This window comes from Octopus bimaculoides, chromosome 14 (assembly GCF_046866305.1).
Source record: "Octopus bimaculoides isolate indiv1 chromosome 14, ASM4686630v1, whole genome shotgun sequence".
NCBI lineage: Eukaryota > Metazoa > Mollusca > Cephalopoda > Octopoda > Octopodidae > Octopus > Octopus bimaculoides.
Genome location: NC_142941.1, coordinates 25,580,724 through 25,606,823, shown reverse-complemented (window position 1 = coordinate 25,606,823; position 26,100 = coordinate 25,580,724). Strand labels below are relative to the sequence as shown.

Genomic DNA, 26,100 nt, shown 5'->3' with positions numbered 1-26,100 from the left:
TATATATATATATATATATATATATATACTATGTGTGTATACATACATAAATACATACATGCATACATAATACCTATATTTGAATTTCGACACATGTCGCTGTGGGTGCAACTATTCGCATTTTTAGAGACATAGAACACACACATGCCTACATACCCACCCTCATTCTGCCCAGTATAAAACTAGGTTACCAGACACAGCCGAGTAGCGAGCCGAATAACTGAGCATTCTCTTCACTGATGTAATATTAGCAGCAGCAGTAGCTGTAATGGTAAGGTCGTGGGGGTTGTAGTGGAAGTAGCGATAGTGGTGTAGTTTAGTGCGAAGATACGACGGTATGCTTGATTACGGAGTGTGTGGGTGTGTTGTTGGATGTGGGTCCGTGAGATGTGACTAACAGTAGTAGTAGTAGTGGCTGCTGCAGCAGTAACAGCAATAGTAGTACTTGTAGTAGCAATGGTGGCAATAATGTAGGTTTGCGGTGGCAGCAATGTTGAACCCTAGGCCAGCCAAGCCCAGGCAGTCCCTTAATTTTAGAAGTATCTTTGGATCTTTTTTAAAACGGGGGCCACATTTTTCATTAACGAAACACTTTGAAACTTGGAACACTGGTAGAATGTGTCATATAAAACATCTTTTTCTCTTAGTCTTCTTAAAAAAAAAAGAAATCCCTAAGTTATTCCATGTTAAAGTTGTCGTATTTCTGTAATTTCAACCAATCACTGACGTCCATTCAGCCGATATACATTAAGTGCCGACTACATAAACAAACGGTTAGGGTTAGGGTTAGGGTAAAACAGCAAATTTAAAAAGAAAAAAGCAAATAAAACGAAGAAAAAAAAAAGAAAATGAAAAAAGCAAATTTAAAATGAAAAAAGAAGTTATGGAGATTAAATACGCTTTACACCGCTTAATCAGCCAAAGGAGTAAATGTAGACAACTGAATACTTGTCAGTGATTGGTTGAAATTATCGAAATAAGACAATTTTTTACATGAAATAAATTCGAATACAAAAATATTTTTCTGTTCTATAACACAAAATAGATAAGTATACGAAGTTTGAAAGTCTTTCGGTACCAAAAACACTACGTAAAACATTATGAAAAATGTGACCCCCGTTTTAAAGAAGATCTGTATCTTTTCTTGTTTAAGTGTGTGGGACGTGATTTGAGGGAGATTTGACTGCTATCTCATGTGACTATATAGAGGCCATGGAAGTTAAATTATTTGAAAAAGATAATTACAATATTGGTCATTAACTTAATGTTGTCTTTTCCTCGCCACATATGTTTTTTCTAATTTTTTAATATTCATTATGTTGACACTTGGAAATTGCTCTTATAGTGCTGAGAACTTGATGGTTACCATTTTATATCGACACTAATGCTCCTTTCATATCACTCTTCAGAACAGAGAGTACCTGGGGCGAAGTGAGAAAAATATTGGCTTCAAAGCTGAATGCCGAAAACATAATTTCGGCAATAAACTCGCGCGCAGTCGTAGTAGTTCGGTATGGCACTGGAATCCTGAAGTGTACAGAGGAGGAGCTAAAGGAAATGGACAGGAAGTCAAGATAGTTCCTAACGATGCATAGAGTCCATCATCCGCGTGAAGATACTGATTGCCTATAGATGAAGAGAGCAAATGGAGGAAGGGGACTGATAAGTATGGAAGACTGCATGCGTATTGAACTCGAGTGCTTAATGAGTTACCTAGCTCAAAGTAAGGAAACCTTGCTAGAAACAAAAAAAGGGAAAACGAAGGAAGAAGTACAAAAGGGACATGAAGAAGAATTACGCAAGAATGGACAACATAATCAATTCCATGTAGCCACAACAGAAGTTGCTGGAAAAAATAGGTCGGATTGGCTGATGAAAGGAACCCTAAAAAAAGAGACCTAAAGCACTATACTGGCAGCGCAGGACCACACTCTGGCCACGAACTGGAGGGTCAATCTGAGGTATGAGCAAGTGTTTTCGCTGTGCCGCATCTGCAATACAGTGGATGAAACCATTGCCCATATCACAAACGAATGCCCTAGTCTTGTCCAAAACCACTACAGGTTGTGGCGACACGACCAGAGAAACTGTACGAAAAACGGAGGCTAGAGTGGCAAGACCTGGTATAAACACAAAACACAGGCTAGCAAAATTCTCTGGGATTTCTCAGTCCAAAATGACCAGGTGCTAGAGCATAACAGACTGGTTCTAGTGGTGGTGGACATGGTGTATGACATGTGCTACATAGTTGATGTTGCAATCCCATTTGACCCACGAATAGTCATGAAGGAAGGCGAAAAGATAAATAGATACAACCCTCTTAAGTACGAAATAGCCCGGCTATGGAAAATGAAGAAGGTGAAAATGGTGCCAATTATTGTTAGGTCTTTGGGAATGGTATCAGAAGGCATCAAGGAGAATATAAAGGAAATTGGAATAGAGTACCCAGTAGAACTGTTACAAAAGGTTTGCCTCCTTAGCACGGCCAGAATAATTAGGAAAGTATTAGATAGCTGAAAAAACGAATAGCATGGTACTGTAGGCTGCAGGTAGTAAGGCCGCAACGTATACAAGACTTCAGGAGCCCCAACAAAACCTGTGATAAAGAGAAAATAATGATAATAATAATAGTAAAGATCAGCTATTGATCAATAAAGCCATAACTGAAGTTAGCCATAGGAAAAAGAAGGGTTTAAGGATTGCTTGGTTTAATTACCGAAAGGCTTTTCGTAGTATTCACCATACATAGATCCTACACTAACCATGAACAAGGTAGCACCAATAATCATGAAATATATAAAACATTTCATGAATAAGTAGCAAACAATGCTACAGCTCCAGACAAAAGAGGGACTCATTAAAACCAAAGCCACCCCCTTTAGAAGAGGAATATTCCAGGGAGACTCGCTCTCTCTCCACTCCTTTGCTCCTTGGCACTCACACCTTTATCTGACATGCTTAACAGAACTGGATGTGGGTACAACTGTAACTGCAAAACAATCAACCATCTCTTGGATATGGATGATTTAAAATTGTATGTTGCAAATGACAAACAACTGGAAATAAACAAAGAAATAAACATGAAATTTGGCTTAGATAAATGTGCCTAAGCAACCTTGAAAAGAAGAAAACTAGTTAAAAGTAACACTATCACACTAGATAAAGCAAATGAAATAAGAGAATTTGACGAATGCGATACAACACACATAAATGAAAAGGAAGATAAAAAAGGAATACTTTAGACGAGTTAGATTAATACTGAAAACATAGGTCAATGCAAAAAACAAGATAATAAGTATCAACACTCTAGCCGTCCCAGTTATAAGTTATAGCTATAATATTCTTAACTGGACTCTAAATGAACTAATCAGACTGGATAGGAAAACAAGAAAATAATGACAGGATTTAGGGTGCACTATCCAAAATCTTACATAGAAATGTTATATATACAGCGTATTGAAGGTGGTAGAGGCTTTATAAAGTTAGAAAACTATTATAAAATAACCACCAAAGGGTTAAACAAATACCTGCTTCAGAAGCAAGGAAAACTGGTACAAATAGCCACAAAATACGAGCAAAACACAAAACTGTTTTCAGTCTTTAAGGAAGCTGAAAAATGCAAAAAAAGCTATGAAGAAAAATAAGAAACAACAGAAGCTGTAAAACAACTGAAAGCCAAACTGAAACTGGAACAACAACGGATCATGATAAAACGATGGCAAGAAAAATCCTTACATGGAAAATACTATGTTTAGCTAAACAAAAAAGAAATAGACAGACCAAATTCCCAACAACGGTTTAGAAACTCAGGACTAAAAGCAGAGATCGAAGGGTTTTTAATTGCAGTACAAGATCAAAACCTTCCCATAAGAAACCACCAAAAACACATAGTAAAAAAATATAAGTAATTGCAGAATATGGAGAAGAAACAATAAATCATATCATCTACGGTTGCTCAGTCCTAGCTAAGAAGGAATAAATTCACTGACATGACAGAGTTGGGACCTATATACACTGGAAGCTATGCCAACAGTATGGAATGACAACAGAAAAAAGATGGTATAGGCACACACCAGAAAAGATCACAGTAAATGAGAAAGCAATCATATTCTAGGATATGCCAATACACACAGATAGAGAAACCAAGGCTAATAGACCGGATATAGTTGTCAGAGATCACGGAAAAAAACACTACCTTTTAATCGATGTATCAATACCAATAGATGACAACGTTTCTTTAAAAGAAACGGAAAAATCTCTCATAATAGAAAGATCTAGAAATAGAGATAACTTGAACGTGGACCCTAAAATCAGAAACAATTCTTATAATAGTAGGCGCATTAGGTACGATAAAAAATCATTCAGACAAATATATAATGAAAACACCAGGACTACAGAAAATAGCACTACTAGGCACCGTACAGATCCTACGTAAAACACTTTCAATACAGTGAAAAATAAGAGCATCACAACAAACTACAGCACATACCCAAGGCACACAGGGCTGCGCTCGGTAGTGCAGTGAAAGCACGTGATAAAAATAAGACTACTGAATAACAATAATAATAATAATAATAATAATAATAATAATATATATATAGAACTGAGGTAACTCCTCCAGAAGATATAGAAACAAAAATAGAAGAGTGCCATTGTTATCAAGTGAACGATATTTCGACATCTCGTGCGTCTTCCACAGGTTCAAAAGATAAACTTGTCAATCTACTTCATTTTGGTTAATATATATAGAACTGAGGTAACTCCTGCAGAAGATATAGAAGCAAAATAATAATAATAATAATAATAATAATAAGGACTGGATGCTAAAACTTGTCTTAAAATATGAAAGCAAGAAAGCATCTTACTCAGTAACAAAACAGGCAAAAGAATATCTAAGTGAATTCCAATTGCAACAAATTCAAGAATTAGACGAACTAGAAACACCTGCAGAAAAAGCTAAGCGCTTGAAAACCCGTGCTAAAATTGCTGCCTTAGCTATTATGACTGAAAAATGGCATGGAAAACCTCTCAATGGCAAATACCCAAAGAGAGCGAATAATGCAGATATTGACAAAGCCCTTACCCACCAATGGTTAATGGCCTCTGGCTTGAAATCAGAAACAGAGGGGTTTATCATAGCAGCCCAAGATCAATGCCTACCTACAAAGAACTACCAGGCCAACATATTAAAGAACGGCAGCTCCCTATTATGTCGTATATGCCAACAACAAAATGAGACCATCGATCATGTTGTCTCCATGTGCAGTCTGCTTGCGCCTACAGAGTATCTCAACAGGCATGATAGAGCTGCACAATATATTCACTGGGTAATATGCAAAAACCTGGACTTGCCCCATGATAAAAACTGGTGGGAACACAAACCACCCCCAGTACTTGAAAATGATCACATTGCACTCCTCTGGAACTTCACCATTAAAACTGACAGAAAGATAGACGCAAATAGGCCAGACATCATACTGAAAGACTTCAGACAAAAATCATGCCTCCTCATTGATATGACTGTCCCAATCGATATAAACGTATCTGTCAAGACCTACCAAAAACTGAGCAAATATAAAGAAATAGAAATTAGCAAAATGTAGAATCTGAAGACGAAAACAATACCTATTGTCATAGGTGCCCTGGGAATGACAGCGAAACGGGCTGATTACTACCTAGATCAGATTCCAGGAAACCCCAAAATAGCTGAAGTTCAAAAGATAGTGTTCATGGGAACTGCCCATATCCTACGTAAAATACTGTCTATGTGATCTCAAATTTTAAAGCAAACACATAATTTTCTTATGTTTTCTTAAACATTCACTTGAACAAAACTGTACAAATCCAAATATATGGTACCCTAGGCATGAACTTCTAACTTGTTGTCTCTTGAGGTCTCTGGGTGAGACTTGGATCCAACTTGTACAAATGCAAAACAAAAGTCAAACATAAAATAATAATAATAATAATAATAATAATAATAATAATAATAATAATAATAATTAATAATAATGCCCTGATGCAATACCAGGCAGTGACTCTCATGGCTTCTGATCTTAACTGATTTGGAAGTGTTGTCATGTACATTGTTTTGTCTTGGTATAAATAATGGGCTACAGTAAATATTCTGCTCAATACCATAGATTTGCCTTTCAGTTGTTTGACCTTAACCTTGGTGGTTGACAATATGTGCACCTCTGATCATGAGCAGAAGTAGTAGGGGAGCATCATAGTCATGTGTTGAGAGGAATTCTTTGGGGTTTGAATATTTCACCTTTGGAAACATGGATGTTTCGTTCATCATCCATAAACAAATCTTATTCAGGGACCTTTTGAGCGGGATGGGCTACTCGACCTGAAGAAAATTGTAACTGGGCCCCACCTGCAAGGTCATGTGCTGTTTATCTTGATCATCATGTCGCGCACATATTGTTGTGATGCATGTGTCTGGTGTACCCTTATCAGACGGATAGTCATGTTAGGTATATTGGGCTTCGTATAATTGTACTCCAGTATCACTTTGATGGTATGCGCTGCTCTCTCACTCAATAACAACAACAACAATAATAGAAAAAATAGGTAGGATTGGCTGATGAAAGAATCCTAAAAAAAGAGACCGCAAGCAGTATACTAGTAGCGCAAGACCAAGCTTTGGCCAAGAACTGAAGGGTGAACGTTAGGAATGAGCAATTGTCAACGCTGTGCCGCATCTGCAATAGGGTGGATGTAACCATTGCCCATATCACGAACGAATGCCCTAGGCCTGCCCCAAACCACTACATGTTGTGACAACACGACCAGGTAGCGAAAGTGCTACATTGGAAACTGTGCAAGAAGTTGGGGCTAGAAAGAGGCAAGACGTGGTATGAGCACAAACTGCAGAGAGTGGTGGTATCGGAGACTAGCAAATTCCTCTTGGATTTCCCAATACAAAATGATCAGGTACAGACCGGACATAGTGGTGGTGGACAAGGTGCATGACATATGCTATATAGTTGATGTTGCATGCCCCTTTGACCCATGAATAGCCAAGAAGGAAGACGAAAAGATAAATAAATACAACCCTCTTAAGTAAGGAATAACCCAGCTATGGAAAATGAAGAAGGTGAAGTTAGTGCCAATTATTGTTAGATCCTTGGGAACAGTATCAGAAGGCATCAAGAAGAATATAAAGGAAATCGGAATAGAGTACCCAGTAGGACTGTGCCAAAAGGGTTGCCTCCTTAGCACGGCCAGAATAATCATTTAAGTATTAGATAGCTGAAAACAAAAAAACGAATAGGTACCGTAGACTGCCGGTAGCAAGCCCATTACACGTGCAAGACTTCAGGAGCTCCAACAAAACCTGTGATAAAGAGAAATAATAATATCAATAATAGTCAATCTACGGACTGTGCTTGGGCACCCTGGGCATCAGAAGAGAGATTTTCCAAGGCGACAGCCTATCTCCGTTGTTTTTTGTCCTCTGCATGATCCCTTTGACCTTGGTACTTAAGTAAATGAACCTAGGATATCAGCTAAAGGGAAAATCTTAAACAATCAATCACCTCCTCTTCACAGATGATTTGAAGCTGTATGGAAAAGATGCGGCCCAAGTGAATTTTTTAGTGAACACGGTCTACTGTTTTAGTACTGATAGCCGAATGGAATTCGAACGCAAGAAGTGTGGTAAAATGTACCTGAAAAGGGGCAAGGTACAGCCCCTAGGAGGGAAAAAACTACTTAACAGAGGACTGATTAAACAAATTGAAAAGGAAGGCTACAACTATCTTGGAATACTAGAGTTCAACGAAATCATGGAGAAGGAAATGAAAGAACAACTGAGAATGAAATATTTCCGAAGACTAAGATTAGTATTGAGCTCAAAATCGACCGGATGGAATAAAATCCACGCAGTTAATATATGGGCGATAACATCATTTCGGTATGGAGCTGTAATCATAAACTGGAAAAAGAAAGAACTGATGAACATGGACCTGAAGACAAGAAAAAGATTGAAAGTACACGGAACCTTCCACCCTAAGAGTGACACCGATAGGCTGTACTTGTTCAGAAGAATGTGTGGGAGAGGATTGATCAGTTGCCTAGATTATATCGAAGTAGGGGAAAACAGCTTAGGGTGGTATGTAAAAAATACCGTGGAACCACTGTTGACACATGATAAAGTCCAGCGTCATCAAAAGTGATAATTGTGTAAAGAAAGAAAAAATTAAAGAGGAAAAGAACTAAAAAACAGGAACAGCATGGAAAAATGTACGGTTAATACGCAAGAGATACGAATGCGAAGACAGATACAGACGACCGGTGGCTATGGTTGAGAAGGAGTGACTTGAATATAGACAGAAGCACTTATATATGCAGTACAAGAATAAGCGTTAAAGAAGTGCAGAATTGACAACACCACTGAGAGCGACAAACGCAGAATTTGTGGTGAGAGGGGTGAAACAATATGGCACATCGTTAGTGGATGGCCGAAATTGGCAAACCGCGAATACAAAAGATGACATGACAATGTGGCAAGAACGATCCATTGGGAGCTCTGTGGAAACCACGGCCCACAAAGAGCAAAGACGTGGTATGAGAAAACCCCAGAAGGAGTCACAGAAAATGAAAATTGCAAAATCCTATGGGATGCAATGATTCAGTGCGATCACCTGACCAGACATCGGAACCGGACAATGTTGTAAATAAAAAAGGAAGAACTTGCATGATAATCGACATAGCATGTTCTGGTGACAACAAGATCAAAGAGAAAGAAGAAAAACTGAACAACTACGACAATTTGAAGTGGGAAATATGAAGGTGTGGTCAATGAGTAGACGTGATACCAATAATAATCGGTGCACTTGGAAGTATCAGCACTCGACTACCAACTTGGATCAAAAAGATTGGTACAGATGTAACGATAGAACACCTACAAAAATCAGCATTGCTTGGAACTGCAAGGATTCTTCGCAGGGTTCTTGAAGCATGATCAGCAAACACGTGTCTCTTTAGTCTGCTGGCTGTGAACAACTGAAACTTTTCATCATACCCAGCAAAATAAGCTGAGAGTTAGTACTGGCTCTCATAGCTTCTGATCTTAACTGATTGGAAGTGCTATCTTGTACATTGTTTTGTCTTGGCATAAAAGATGGGCTACAGTAAATATTCTGCTGAATATCACCGATTTGCTTGTCAGTTGTTTGACCTACATGTTTGCTTGTCAGTTATTTGACCTACACTTGAGCATATTCTTTAGTTGCTGACTGTATATGCATCTCTGATTATGAGCAGAAGTAGTGGGGGAGCATCATAGTCATGTGTTGAGAGGAAGTTTTTGGAGTTTGAATAATGCACCTCTGGAAACATGGGTGTTTCATTCAACATCCTTAAACGATCCTTATTCAAGGACCATTTGAAGAAAATTCTAACTGGGCTGCACCTGCAAAATCATGCGCTGTTTATTTTGATATGAGACCACTATGTCGCGCACATATGGTTGTGATGCATGTGTCTGGTGTACCCTTATCTGACGGGTAGTCATGATGGGTATACTGGATTTCGTATATTTTACCCCAGTGTCCCTTTGATGGCATTCTCTGCTCTCTCACTCCCTCCCTCCCTCCCTCACTCCCTCCCTCACTCCCTCCCTCCCTCACTCACTCCCTCCCTTCCTCACTCACTCACTCATTCACTCACTCACTCACTCACTCATTCACCCAATAATAATAATAATAATAATAATAATAATAATAATAATAATAATAGTAATAAAGACACACCGGGGACGTTTAACATGTGACAGCGATAAAACACTGCTCGGAAATCTATCCAAAACATCGGTAGTGCTCTACCAGAAGAACGAAAACAATATATATATATATATATATATATAAAATCTGGATGAAAAATAACCTAGATATAATCTAGACAAAGACATTGATACAGCAATGAACCCTAATAAACTAGCTAACATACGAAGATATATTCTGAAAATAAAACCAAAAAAAATCAGAAATAGAAATAGAACACTTAAAAGGAAAAATACATCAGGAACATGTTGCTAGTAACCACACATAAGCACTGGGACTGTAAAACACGAAGGCAGACGTAACATTTCCAACAAAAGGGAAGTAAACAACGAAAGACAACAAACCCAGATCGTAGGAATGTAAAATGATGACCAAAATGTACCAAATCAGAACACCAAAGAGAAAAATAGGAGGGAATACGAAACAAATCTGGAAACAGTGAAGGTGAACCTAATGATTATGATACTTTAAAAATGAACATAATCAAAGAACTGAAAGCCAGTATGTACCACCGATTGTACTCCGCAAAAATTGAAATTGATACTAAAGCAACATCAATAATAGAAACAAATATAAATATGACCAGGCTAAATGACATAATATATGCGGCAGCCGCTGTGGCCACTCCCTCAAACCCATCCAAATAGGAGTGCCACCATCCAAACAAACCCTGTGGATAAATAATATCCCGAAAAAATAGAAAACAAGAGAAAAGATATGTCATTCATTAACGAAACTAGTAGACAATCAACACTGCTAAGCAACAAGAAGAGAAAAAAAACTGCGTAAATACAAAATTATAGAAAAAGGTATACCTGAGTTAAAAGAACAGCTAAAGCAAGATGTCTTTGCCAAAGCACAAAGAATCCGCCTGTATGAGAAATACCAACGTTTCTTTGAACAAAACAAACAGTTCAACTCCAACTCCAAAAGATACTACCAAGAACTTGGCAAAAATAAAATTGACATCAATGCAGCACCAACAGCAGAAGTGGAAAAAGTTTGGAAAGAAATATGATCGGCGAAAGAACAACCTCTGAAAAGGTCTATCAAAACAACAAACTCAGCACCTGAACAACTCTGGACCCCTATAACAACTGAAGAGGTCGCCCAGGCACTGCAAAGACTAAGCAACTGGAAGGCACCCTGGTACGATAAGATCCCCAACTTCTGGTTAAAATATCTGACAGGAACACATGAAAAGCTAGTTGAGAAACTTAATGAAATAATAGCAGAGCCAGAGACAATGCCTGAATGGCTCAGGGAAGGGAAAACTATCCTAATTTCCAAATTCACTGAAACGGCAAACCCACAGAATTACAGAACAATAACTTGTCTCCCTACAATTTATAAAGCCTTTACTGCAATAATATCACAGAGAATGAGCAAGAATCTGGAAGAAAACAACCTGTTTTCAGAAGAGCAGAAGGGATGCTGCAAGGGCTCATACGGCTGTAAATATCAACTAATGATCAATAAAGCCGTAACTGAAGACAGCTGCAGAAAGAAGAAGGGTCTAAGTATGGCCTGGATCGATTACCGAAAGGCGCTTCATAGTATTCCCCATGTATGGATCCTAGAAACACTAGCCATGAACAAGATAGCACCAATAATCATAAAATATATAACACATTCCATGAATAAATGGCAGACAGTGGTACAGCTCCAGACAAAAGATGGACTCATAAAAACCAAAGCTATCCCCATTAGAAGAGGAATATTCCAGGGAGACACGGTCTCTCCACTCCATTTCTGTTTGGCACTCACACTTTCTATCTGACATGCTAAACAGAACTCGGTGTGGATACAAGTGTTACAGCAAAAACAATCGGTCATATATGGGCGACCTAAAACTGTACGCTATAAATGATAAACAACTAGAAACATTACTACAGTCTATGTATTTACCAAAGAAATAAACATGAAATTTGACTTAGAAAAATGTGCTAAAGCAACATTTAAAAAGGAAAACTAATCAATAGTTGCAATATCACTCTAGATAAAGCAAATGAAATAAGAAAATTAGACCAAAGTCAGGCATACAAATACTTAGGAATCTATGTACTAGATACGTTACAACACACAAATGAAAGAGAAAATAAAAAAAGAATACTGTAGATTAATACTATAAACAGAGCTCAATGCGAAAAACATAATAATAGGTATCAACACTCTAGCCGTCGCAGTTATAAGATACAGCTACAGTATCCTTAACTTAACACTAAATGAACTAATCAAAATAAACAGGAAAACAAGAAAAATAACGACAGGATTTAGGATTCACCACCCAAAATCTGTCATAGAAAGTAGAAAGGTTATATATATAACAGAAGGTGGTAGAGTCCTGAAACAGCTAGAAAACTATTATAAAATAACCACCATAGGACTACAAAAATACATACTACAGAAACAAGGAAAACTAATACAAATAGCCACAAAACACGAACAAAACAAAAAGCTGCTTTCAGTATTTAAGGAAGCTGACAAATACAAACAAAATGTCATACTACCTAACAACTATGAAGAAAAAGAAAAAACGCAAAAGCTGTAAAACAACTGAAATCGAAACTAAAACGATGGCAAGAAAAGTCCCTTCACGGCAAATACTGAGTTAAACTAAAACGCAAAAGAAATGGACAAAGCAAAATTCCAATAATGGCTGAGAAGCTCAGGACTCAAAGCAGAGACTGAAGAATTTTTAATTGCAGCACAAGACCAACGCCTACCCACCAGAAATGACCAAAAACACATAATGAAAAGAAACATAACAAGTAACTTCAGAATATGTAGAGATGGACAAGAAGTAATAAGCCATATTGTCAACACGAAAGAGTTGGGACCTATATACACTGGAAGCTATGCCAACACTATGGAATAACAAGAGAAAAAAAATGCTATAGGTACACGCCAGAAAAGGTCACAGAAAATGAGAAAGCAACCATACTATGGGGTATGCGGAGAGAGAGAGAGAGAGAGAGAGAGAGAGAGAGAGAGAGAGAGAGAGAGAGAGAGAGAGAGAGAGAGAGAGAGGCCAATAGGCCAGATATAGTCGTCAGAGATCATCAAGAGAAAAATGCTTTCTAATTGGTGTATCAATACCAACTGATGACAACGTTTCTCAAAAGGAAAAGGAGAAACTTTCAAAATGCATATACCTGGAAATAGAGATAACTCGAATGTGGAGTCTGAAAACAGAAACAATTCCTATCATAACACGCGCATTAGGCATGATAAAAAAACATTCAGACAAATACATAACAAAAACACCGGGACTAGCAAATATATATAACATACAGAAAATAGCACTACTAGGCACCGCACACATCCTACGTAAAACACTTTCAATACAGTAACAATAAGAGCATCACAACAAACACAGCAAATACCCAAGGCACACAGAGCTGCGTTTGGTAGTGCAGTGAAAGCACGATAAAAATAAGGCGACTAAATGTTAATAACTGTAATAATAATAATAATAATGATAATAATAATAATAATCTGGGCAGAAGATAAAACACACAATGAACAAGCTCCTTGGATTGATAGAATATCTACAGACTTAGACTCCTTAGAGGAGCAAAAGTGGGAAGGGGTCAAGGTAGAAGATATAAGATCTGCTCTCAGGAGGTCAAGCAAATGGAAGTCTCCAGGAAAGGATAAAATTCCTAACTTCTGGTTGAATGCCTTCCCAGAGAGCCATGAACTGCTAACAAAACTTTACAACGATGTTTTGCAAAATCCTAGTTTGATGCCCTCTTGGCTAGTTAATGGTTTAACATTCCTGCTTCCAAAAAATGAGGAAACAAACGAACCAAAAAATTATCGACCCATAACCTGCTTAACAACAATGTATAAGACACTAACATCCGTCCTAACTGAGTATACCTATAGTTTTTTAATAGAAAGTAGCATATTTCCTAATGAGCAAAAGGGATGTAAACGTGGATCTTATGGTTGTAAAGATCAGCTACTCATCAATAAGATGATCTTAGAAGATTGTCACAAGCGACACAAAAACTTGTCAATAGCCTGGATAGACTATAAAAAGGCCTTTGATAGCCTACCACATAGCTGGATTAGGAAATGTCTGGAAATGTATAAAATAGCTCCTACTCTGCGAAACTTTTTATCTGTAAGTATGAGATCATGGAGAACCACACTGACGTTGAACAATGACAATGAATCTCTAAATGCTGGAGATGTAAGAATTTCATGTGGCATTTTCCAGGGCGACTCACTATCACCAATCCTCTTCTGTCTAGCCTTGATACCTCTCTCCAAATTGCTCAATGATGCACAGTATGGTTATAAAATATTTGATAAAAATATAAATCATCTCATTTACATGGATGATTTAAAACTTTTTGCAAAGAATGACCAACAACTCAAAGGCCTACTAGCGATTGTTAAACAATTCAGTGATGACATCAGGATGCAATTTGGCCTTGATAAATGTGCAAAAGCTACTTTTATCAAAGGAAAAATGACAAAAACATCTAATGTGAACCCTAACCAGCAAAATGTCATAAACGAATTAGAACCAGCGGAGAGCTACAAATACCTAGGGGTAATTGAAGGGGACAATATTAAGCATTCAGCGACGAGGGAAAGGATCAGAAGAGAATGTTATCGCAGGGTGAGAGCAATACTGAAGACAGAGCTAAACGCAAGAAACAGGATCGAAGCGATCAATGCTCTAGCCATACCAGTCGTGACTTACAGTTTCAACATCGTTAAATGGTCAATTACTGAAATATGTAATGTTGACAGAAAAATACGAAAACTGTTGACAATGCATAGAATGCACCACCTTAAGGCAGATATAGAACGTCTTTATCTGCCGAGAAAAGAGGGAGGCCGTGGAATTCTACAGCTGGCATTAACAATGAAGGTAGCCACAATTGTCCTAGACACCTATCTGAAAAAGTCTGAGGACTGGATGCTAAAACTTGTCTCAAAACATGAAAGCAAGAAAGCATCTTACTCAGTAACAAAACAGGAAAAGGAATATCTAAGTGAATTCCAATTACAACAAATTCAAGAATTAGACGAACTAGAAACACCCGCAGAAAAAGCTAAGCGCTCGAAAACCCGTGCTAAAATTGCTGCCTTAGATATTATGACTGATAAATAGCATGGAAAACCTCTCAATGGCAAATACCCAAAGAGAGCGAATAATGCAGATATTGACAAAGCCCTTACCCATCAATGGCTAATGGCCTCTGGCTTGAAATCAGAAACAAAGGGGTTTATCATAGCAGTCCAAGATCAATGCCTACCTACAAAGAACTACCAGGCCAACATATTAAAGAACGGCAGCTCCCTATTATGTCGTATATGCCAACAACAAAATGAGACCATCGATCATGTTGCCTTCATGTGCAGTTTGCTTGCGCCTACAGAGTATCTCAACAGGCATGATAGAGCTGCACAATATATTCACTGGGTAATTTGCAAAAACCTGGACTTGCCCCATAATAAAAACTGGTGGGAACACAAACCACCCCCAGTACTTGAAAATGATCACATCGCACTCCTCTGGAACTTCACCATTCAAACTGACAGAAAGATAGATGCAAATAGGCCAGACATCATACTGAAAGTCTTCAGACAAAAATCATGCCTCCTCATTGATATGACTGTCCCAATCGATATAAACGTATCTGTCAAGACCTACCAAAAATTGAGCAAATATAAAGATCTTGAAATAGAAATGAGCAAAATGTGGAATCTGAAGACGAAAACAATACCTATTGTCATAGGTGCCTTGGGAATGACAGCGAAACGGGTTGATTACTACCTAGCTCAGATACCAGGAAACCCCAAAATGGCTGAAGTTCAAAAGATAGTGCTCATGGGAACTGCCCATATCCTACGTAAAATACTGTCTATGTGATCTCAAATTTTAAAACATTCTCTAGAACAACACTGTACAAATTCAAATATATGGTACCCTAGGTAAAACACCTACATGAACTTCTAACTTGTTGTCTCTTGAGGTCTCTGGGTGAGACTTGGATCCAACTTGTACAAATGCAAAGCAAAAGTCAAACATATAATAATAATAATAATAATAATAATAATAATAATAATAATAATGCTGTCTAATCGGTGTATCAATACCAACAGGTGACAACGTTTCCCTAAAAGAATGGAGAAACTTTCAAACTACAAAGACCTGGAAATAGAGGTAACTCGAATGTGGAGTCTAAAAACAGAAACTATTCCTATTATAATAGTTGCATTAGGTATGATAAAAAAATATTCCGACAAACACATAACAAAAGCATCAGGACTAACATACAGAAAATAGCACTACTAGGCATCGCACACATCCTACGTAAAACACTTTCAAAGCCGTAACAATAAGAGCATCACAACAAACCACAACTCATAACCCAGGTACACAGAGCTGCACTCGGTAGTGCAGTGAAAGCACGTGATGAAAATAAGACTAATGAATGATAATATTATCAAAGCACAAGATCAAAACTTGCTAACCAAAAACTACAAGGCTAACGTTCTTTAAAACGGTTCTGACCCTGAATGCAGATTCTGCGATACAATTAATGAAACAATAGACCAACTAGTTTCGAGATGTCCTGTGCTCACACCAAACGAATACAAAAATCACTACGATAGGGTAGGCCAGTATTTACACTGGAAAATATGTAAACACTACAAAATGGGCACTCTTGGTTACTGATATGAATATCATCCTGATAATAATAATAATAACGACAACAACAACAACAACAGTAAGCGAAATTAAATGGACGGAATAAGATTGAAGCTACCAACACCTGGGCGGCTTTACTCCTTAGATATGGAGAAGGGGTGATCGCATGGACAGTAAACGAACTAAACAGCTTAGACAGAAAGACAGGGAAGCTTCTGACTAGATATGGGGTACTGCAACCAAAAATTGACGCAGACAGACTGTATGTAGCAAGAAAAAGAGGAGGAAGAGAACTGACTGGATGTGAACACAGCATTAGAAGAGAAGAAAACAACAACATAACTAGATATGTAAAAAATGCTGCAGAACCACTATTATTGGAAGTAAGAATGGTCGGGGTTGTGTAGGATGGAAGATTGCAAAGATAAAGCACTTTACAAACACTTGAGAATGAATGAGGCTAAAAATAGGTGGATAAAGAAAAAATGCATGGACAATGTCATAGGGATGTTGAAGATAAGACAGACAGAGAAAAATGATGGCTAAGGATTAGTAAAATTGATTAAAAACCGGAAATGGATGCTCTAATCTGGGCTGCCCAAGAGCAAGCATTAAGAACCGATTACATCAAATACAGAATAGATAACACATCAGAAAGTAGTGTGCTTGATACCACTAACACTGATTCTGAGGAAAGCAAAACTGGGTATGTATTGAAAAGCCGCCAACAAAAAGTCAACCACTTGTTATTCATGGATGACCTCAAACCTTAAGGTAAAGATGAAGTCCAAGTCAGTTCCCTCCTTGATACAGTGTATACTTTCAGTGCTGATATCAGAATGGAGTTCGGACTGAGAAAGTGTGGTGTGTTCGTCTTGAAGAGAGGTAAAATCAAATGTATAGACGGGCTAACGATACCATCGGAGGAGGTAGAAGATACAGGATATAAGTGCTTGGGGAGTTTGGAAATGGAGAAATTGATGGAGAAAGAAATGACAGAAAAATTTAAGGTGGAGTACTTGCGTAGACTGATATTGATACTTAAGTCGAAATTAAACGGACGGAATAAGATCGAAGCTATCAACACCCGGGCGGTTTCGCTCCTTAGATATGGAGCAGAAGTAATCACATGGACAGTAGACGAACTAAACAGCTTAGACAGAAAGACAAGGAAGTTGCTGATTAGATATGGGACACTCTACCCAAAAAGTGACACAGACAAACTGTATGTACCAAGAAAAAGAGGGGGAAGAGGACTTATTGGATGCAAACACAGCATTAGAGCAGAAGAAAACAACATAGCATGATATGTAAAAATGCCACAGTCTTCTGTAGGATGAAAGATGGCAACGATAAAGCTCTGTACAAGCAATTGAAAACGAATGAAACTGAAAATAGGTGGGTAAAGAAAAGAATGCATGGACAATTTCATAGGGATGTTGAAGACAGACAGAGAAAAAAGATGGCTGTGGATGACTAAAAGTGATTTAAAACCGGAAACGGAGGCTCTAATCTGTGCTGACCAAGAGCAAACACTAAGAACAAACTACATAAAATACAGAATAGACAACACATCAGAAAGTAATAAGTGCCGAATCTGTGGACAAAATGGTGAAACCGTATGGCATATTACCAGTCAATGTACGTCACTAGCCCAGAACGAATATAAGAGACGCCACGACAATATAGCCAGGCTTGTCCATTCGACACTTTGCAACAAATATGGACTTGGCAGAGCAAAAAATTGGTACGACCACAAACTCGAAGGACTCATCGAAAATGATAATGCAAAGATCTTGTGGGATTTTATGACTCAGTGCGACCATGAAATAGAGAATAGGAAACCAGACATAGTCTTAATTGAGAAAGAAAGCAAACTATGCTGGATCATAAATATAGCATGCCCAGCTGGCAACAAGGTATGTGATAAGGAAGAAAGAAAAGTTGATAGATATGACAGGTTAGCTTGGGAGGTTAAGCAGTTGTGGTCACTGAAAAAGGTTGTATTAGTGCCAATTATTGTCGGAGCGCTGGGAACAGTGAATAAAAATCTTGAGAAGTACATGGAACAAATAGGGGCTGCAATAAGTGTGGAGCACACGTGTAGAAAACAGCACTGCTTGTAACCGCTCGAATACTCTGGACGACGTTCAAAAAATAAGGGGTGTTACCTTAGTCCACTGGTAGCGAACAGCTGACACCGTAGTACATCTCCAGCGTTAGAATCTGTGCAAAGCAATAATAACAATAATAATAATAATAATAATAATAATAATAATAATAATAATAACATGTGAGAACGATAAATCACTGCTCCGAAATTTATCCAAAAACATCGGAAATAAAGACATCGCATGGAGCCAACAAATAGCTGACAACGGGTTGGACTATATTCGAGTAAGTAATACTCATTGAAATTTATTTCTATTTTTCTAAATATATTGATATATTTTAACTTGATATCTCCACTACCCGCACAGCGAACGTAAAAACACTTGTTACATCAACACCAGACCATCTCCGGACCCAAACACCATGTACAAAAAAATTACAAACAGATTAAATAATACCGGTATTATTCCACCCAAGAATAACAACCGAGAAGTGCGTACTGTAAGCTTGTTACGCAAAAAGTACGAAGATCTGAACGTGCAAAACAATCTGACAACAGAAATGAACGGACCGGTACCCTACGAAAACGATGACCGTCAAAATAAAGGACCGGACGTTGTTCCTCATGTCCCGCAAACAAAACCAAAACAGCATAAATGGACACGTGAGGAATACATTTCGATCCTACACGCCTATTTTACAGCAGTGCTCTACCCAAAAAACGAAAACGCAACAACACATACATATAAAATATGGAAGAAAATAATCTAAATAAATTCCTCGATAAAACAATGAACCCTAACAAACTAGCTAACATAAGAAGATACATTCTTAAAGCAAAAAAATATCAGAAATAGAAATAAAACAATTGAAAGGAAAGATACATCAGGAAAATGTAGATAGTAGTCACACAACAATGCCAAATAATAATATAAACACTGAGATAGCAGAACACGAGGACAAACGTAACATTTCCGGCAAAAACGAAGACCGTAGAGATGTATAATAATGTACAAAAAGCACCAATCCAGAACACCACAGACAAACATATGAATGAAAAGGAAGGCAAAACAAATCTAAAACCTGGGAATAACGAAGGGAAACCTAATAATTACGATACTATGAAAATGAGAATAATCAAAGAACTGAAAACCACAGATCTTGGAATGGACCACAGATTATATCTCCCAAAAATCAAAATAGACAATAAAACAACATCAATAATAAATAGCATAAACCTAGCCGTCACAAAACGACCAACCACAGAAACAACTGGCAATATCACTGAGCTAAATGACATAATATATGCGGCAGGCACTGCAGCCACAAAAGGAGCAGGATACTCACTCAAACCCATCCGAACAGGAGTTCTACCACCCAAACAGACCTTGTGGATAAATAATATCCAAAACAAAATTTAAAAAAAAGAGAAAAGATTTATCGATTCTGAACGAAATTAGTAGATAATCAACACAACTAAGTAACAAGAAGAAAACAAAAATACTGTACAAATACAACATTACAGAAAAAGACTTACCTGGGGCAAAAGAAAAGCTAAAGCAAGATATCCTAGCCAAAGCACTAAGGATCCGCCGGTATGAGGAACGCCAACGTTTCTTTAGAACAAAACAAACAGTTCAAATCCAACCCCAAAAAACTCTACCAAGAACTGGATAAAAATAAAATAGACATTACTGCAACACCAACAGCAGAAGAACTGGAAGAATTCTGGAAACAAATATGGTCGGTGAAGCAACAACCCCAAAAAAGGACCATTAAAACAATGAACTGAGCAACTCTGGGCCCCTATAACAACTGAAGAGGTCACCCAGACACTGCAAAGACTAAGCAACTGGAAGGCACCTGGGCACGACAAGATCCCCAACTTCTGGTTAAAACACCTGACAGGAATGCACAAAAAGCTGGCAGAAAACTTTAACAACATACTAGCAGAGCCAGAGACAATGCCTGAATGGCTCACGAAAGGGAAAACCATCTTAATTCCCAAATCCACGGAAACGGAGAAACCACAAAACTACAGACCTATATCTTGTCTCCCTATGATCTGCAAAGCCTTTACTGCAATAATATCGCAGAGATTGAGTAAGCACCTGGAAAATAACAACCTGTTTCCAGAAGAGCAGAAGGGATGCTGCAAGTGTTTATACGGCTGTAAAGATCAATTATTGATCAATAAAGCCATAACTGAAGACAGCCGCAGAAAGAAGAAAGGCCTCAGTATGGCCTGGGTGGACTACCAAAAAGGCTTTCAACAGTGTTCCCCACACGTGGATTCTCGAAACACTAGCCATAAACAAGGTGGCACCAATTATTATAAAATACACAAGGCACTCTATGAAGAAATGGTAGACAGTGCTACAGCTCCAAACAAAAGGGACTTGTGAAAACGAAAGCCATCCCCATTAGAAGAGGAATATTCCAGGGAGACACGCTCTCTCCACTCTTGTTCTGCCTGGCACTCACACCTTTAACTGAATTTCTAAATAGAACTGGATGTGGATACAAATGTTACGGCAAAACAGTCAGCCACCTATTATATATGGATGACTTAAAATATACGCTAGAAATGACAAAGAACTGGAAACACTACTACAGACAGTACATGGCTTTACCAAGGGGATAGATATGAAATTCGGATTAGAAAAATGTGCCAAAGTAACCCTGAAAAGAGAAAAATTAGTTAAAAGTAGCAACATCACGCTAGATAAAGCCAATGGAATAAGAGGACTAGACGAAAGCCAGCCATACAAATATTTAGGAGTCAATGAACTAGATAGGATACAACACACACAAATGAAAGAAAAAATAAAGAAAGAGTATTATAGACGAGTTAGATCAATACTAAAAACAGAGCTCAATGCTAAAAACAAGATAATAGGTATTAACACTTTAGCTGTCCCAGTTATAAGTTACAGCTACAATATCCTTAACTGGACACTAAACGAACTATCTAAAATAGACAGGAAAACAAGAAAAATAATGACAGGATATAGGATGCACCACCCAAAATTTGACATAGAAAGGCTATATATACAACGCACAGAAGGGGGCAGGGGTCTTATACAGCTAGAAAACTATTATAAAATAATCACCATAGGACTGCAAAAATACCTACTCCAGAAGCAAGGAAAACTAATACAAATAGCCACAAAACACGAGCAAAACAAAAAAACTGTTTTCAGTATTTAAGGAAGCTGACAAATACAAACAAGAAATCATAATACCTAACAAATAAGAAGAAGAAGAAGAAGAAGAAACAACAAAAGCTATAAAACAAATGAAATCCAAACTCAAACTAGAACAACAACGGACCATGATAAAACGATGACAAGAAAAGCCCCTACATGGTAAATACTGGGCTAAACGAAATGCAAAAGAAATAAGCAGAAAAATCCCAGCAATGGCTGAGAAGCTCAAGACTCAAAGCAGAGACTGAAGGATTTTTAATTGCTGCACAACACCAAAGCCTCCCCACCAGAAATCACGGAAAACATATAATGAAAAGAAACATAACAAGTAACTGTAGAATATGTGGAGATGGACAAGAAACAATAAATCATATTATCTCTGGCTGCCCAGTCCTGGCTAAGAAGGAATATATTCACAGACACGAAAGAGCTGGGACCTATATACACTGGAAGCTATGCCAACACTATGGAATAACAACAGAAAAAATATGGTATAAACACACGCAAGAAAAGGTCACAATAAACGAGAAAGTAACCATACTCTGGGATATGCCAATACACACAGATAGAGAAATTAAGGGAAATAGACCAGATATAGTTGTCAAAGATCATGAAGAAAAAAAAATGCTTTCTAATTGATGTATCAATACCAGCAGATGACAACGTTTCCCTAAAAGAAATGGAAAAACTTTCAAAATACAAAAACCTGGAAATAGAGGTAACTCGAATGTGGAATCTAAAAACAGAAACAGTTCCTATCATAGTAGGTGCCTTAGGTATAATAAAAAAATATTCAGACAAATACATAACACAAACACCAGGACTTACAAATATATATAACATACAGAAAATTGCATTACTGGGCACTGCACACATCCTACGCAAAACACTTTCAATACAGTAAACATAAGAGCATCACAGCAAACCACAGCACATACCTAAGTCACACAGAGTTGCGCTCGGTTGTGATGTGAAAGCACGTTATAAAAATAAAACTACTGAATAATAATAATAATAATAATAATAATAATAATAATAATAATAATAGATACTCTGATGCAATACCAGGCAGTAGCTTTCATGGCTTCTCATCTTAACTGATAGGAGATGCTTTCATATACACTGTTTTGTTTTGGTATAAAAGATGGCTACAGTAAATGTTCTGCTCAATACCACAGATTTGCTTGTCAGTTGTTTGACCTTAACCAGTTTATCATGTCCCTTGGTGGCTGACGATATGTGCATTTCTGATCACGAGCAGAAGTAGTGGGGGAGCATCATAGCCATGTGTTGAGAGCAATTGGAATTTGACTAATTCACCTCTGGAAACATCTTTAGACAAACCTTATTCAGGGACCTTTTGAGTGGGATGGGTTACTCGACCCGAAAAAAAATTCCAACTAAGCCCCACCTGCAAAGTCATGAGCTACTTACCTTGATGTTAGATCACCATGTCGCGCTTATATAATTGTGATGCATATGTCTGGTGTACCCTTATAAGACGGGTAGTAATGATGGCTATACTGGGCTTCGTATATTTTACCCCAGATTCACTTTGATGGCATGCATTACTCTCTCACTCAATAATAATTATAACGATAATAATAATAATAATAATAATAATAATAATAATAATAATAATAATAATAATAATAACAACACGAACTGGAGGGTCAACCTTAGGAATGAGGAATTGTCTCCACTATGCCGCATCTGCAATAAAGTGGATGAAGCCATTTCCCATATTACGAACGAACACTTTAGACTTGCCCCAAACCACAACAGGTTGTGGCGACACGACCAGGTAGCGAATGTGCTACATTGGTAAAGTGCGAAAATTGGGGGCTAGAAAGAGGCAAGACGTGGTATGAGTACAAACCACAGAGAGTGGCGGAGTCGGAGACTTGCAAAATTCTCTGGGATTTAAAAATCCAAACAGATCGGGTGCTAGTGTATAACAGACGGGACCTAGTAGTGGTTGACAAGATGCACCACATGTGCTATATAGTTGATGCTGCGTGCACCTTTGACCCACGTATAATCAAGAAGAAAGGTGAAAAGATAGATAAATACAACACTCTTAAGTACGAAATAGCCCGGCTATGGAAAATGAAGAAGGTGAAGATGGTGCCAATTATTTTTGGGTCCTTGGGAACAGTATAATAAGGCATCAAGGGGAATGTAAAGGAAATTGGAATAGAGTGCCTAGTAGAACTGTTACAAAAGGTTTGCCTTGTTGACACGGCCAGAAAAATCAGGAAAGTATAAGATAGCTGAAAAGAACGAATAGCATGGTACCGTAGGTTGAAGGTAATAAGTCCGCTACGCATGCAAGACTCCGGGAGCTCCAACAAAACCTGTGATAAAAAGAAAATAAATAACAATAAAAATAATGATGATGATGATGATAATGATATAGCACCACAGGTAGTTGTACCAATAATTGTCGAAGCCCTGCGAACAGTGAGTAAAAATCTTGAGAAATGCAAGGAACAAATAGGGGCTGCAATAAGGATGGAGCACTTGCAGAAAATATCACTGCTTGGAACCGCTCGAATACTCCAGATGGTGCTAGAAAAATAAGGGATGTTACTTTAGTTCACTGGTAGTGAACAGCTGGCACCGTAGTACATCTCCAGCATTAGAAGCTGTGCAAAGACAATATATAATAATAATAATAGTTTGTCGCCCAGACTTAATAATCAAGTATTAGAAAACAAACAAACAACCAGTTACTGATAGACATTGTAGTCCCTTCTGAACAAAATACCGCTCAAAAAGAAGTGGAGAAATTGTCAACGCACAAAGATCTCGAAATTTAAGTATTGATTAAGTGGGACATGAAAACAATACCAGTAATAATTTGATCATTGGGTATGATATAAAAAAGTCATGAACAAAAACGTAGAAGGTATACCTGAACCCTCAACACTACACACTATCCAAAATATAGCCCTGCTAAGAACAGCGCACATCCTACGCTAGAAGCTATCAATTCAATAAGCCAACCCAAGCAATAAAACAATCCACAAACGCGAGACATACTCTATACAGAAAATAGCCAATAAAATAAACAACCACTGCAACATATACTCGACAAACCGGATACCCAACAGAACACAACTCTCGTTAAACACATCACACAATACAGACATTAATACAAAAGACCGCAAACAAACCCCATAGCAAACGATATCATGCAATACAATACCGGAAAGTGTTTGTGCTCCCCCAGCAACTAAAAGGAACACAATGTTGCACACACCCAAGCAACACGGAAGCGTAGCAAGTGATGCATGGGAAGGAATATGGAGCAAACAAGATTGACACAGCAAAAATTCTCCTTGGATAAATAAGAAAAAGGAATGGAAGAGCAAAATAGCACCACAGGTATGGCCCACTATCACAAGCCAAGAGATTACGAACACACTGAGGACTAGCTGCAACTGGCTGAAACACCTCACCATCACCCATACCTACATAGCCATTGCGGCAGCATTTAATTTATTAATAAGCAAGCCAAAATCAACACCAAGCTGGATACTGGAAGGACAAACCCCCCTAATTCGCCAAAAGAAAGACACTATATATCCACAAAATTACATGTCAATAACGTGCCTATCCATAATCTACAAAAGCCTCACAATCATCTATAGCCAGCTTATAATACACCTGGAAAACAACAATGCTTTACCAGAAGAACAAAAGTGGTACCGAGAGGGACGTATGGTTGTAAAGAGAAACTTCTGGTAAATCGACCCATTGTAGAGGACTTGAAGAAGAGAATGACAAACCTGAATATGACTTGGGTTGATTATCAGAAAGCATTCGGCAGTGTTCCACACTCATGGATACTAGAATCTCTCCACACAAAGTAGCTCCAACGCTACTACAATATATCAAAGATGCAATAGCAAACTGGAAAACCAGTTTAACACAGAAAAATGAATCACGTTATTAAAACTTGCCCTATATCCATAAGAAGAGGAATTTTCCAAGGGGACTCGCTGTCACCTCTGTTTTCTGCCTTGCTATGATCCCGCTAACAAACTTGTTAAACGAAACCACTATGGGTTAGTGGCAAACAATAAACCATCTCCGATACATGGATGATTTTAAAATTTTCACTAAAAATACTATGGAACAGAGAAACACTTCAAAAATTGTCCATAGTTTCAGTAAGGACATCGGGATGAGCTTGGTGCTGGATAAATGTACTAAAGTGACACTGAGAAGAGGCAAATTAATCTGCCTGAAAACACTGCGCTCGACATAGACACAGAAATCAAAGAATTAGACCACAATC

General features: G+C 37.9%; 1 protein-coding gene across 16 annotated transcripts in view; it reads right to left on the bottom strand.

The window, feature by feature from the left end:
* LOC106883611 (uncharacterized) overlaps positions 1-26,100 on the bottom strand; it is a 187,491-nt gene that overhangs the window by 105,943 nt on the left and 55,448 nt on the right. For 9 of the 16 annotated variants that reach the window (XR_016244254.1, XR_016244257.1, XR_008265482.2 and 6 more), the window contains one exon: positions 18,645-18,699. The exons of 2 other annotated variants lie outside the window; for them this stretch is intronic. Coding sequence is in view for 1 of the 14 variants with exons in the window: in XM_089362560.1 (XP_089218686.1) it covers positions 18,645-18,699 (55 nt within the window). In the remaining 13 variants the exon portion in view is untranslated. Of the gene's footprint in view, positions 1-7,286; positions 7,346-18,644; positions 18,700-26,100 lie in introns of all 16 variants that reach the window. 5 more of the 16 variants (XR_016244253.1, XM_089362563.1, XM_089362562.1 and 2 more) reach the window with 2 other exon arrangements.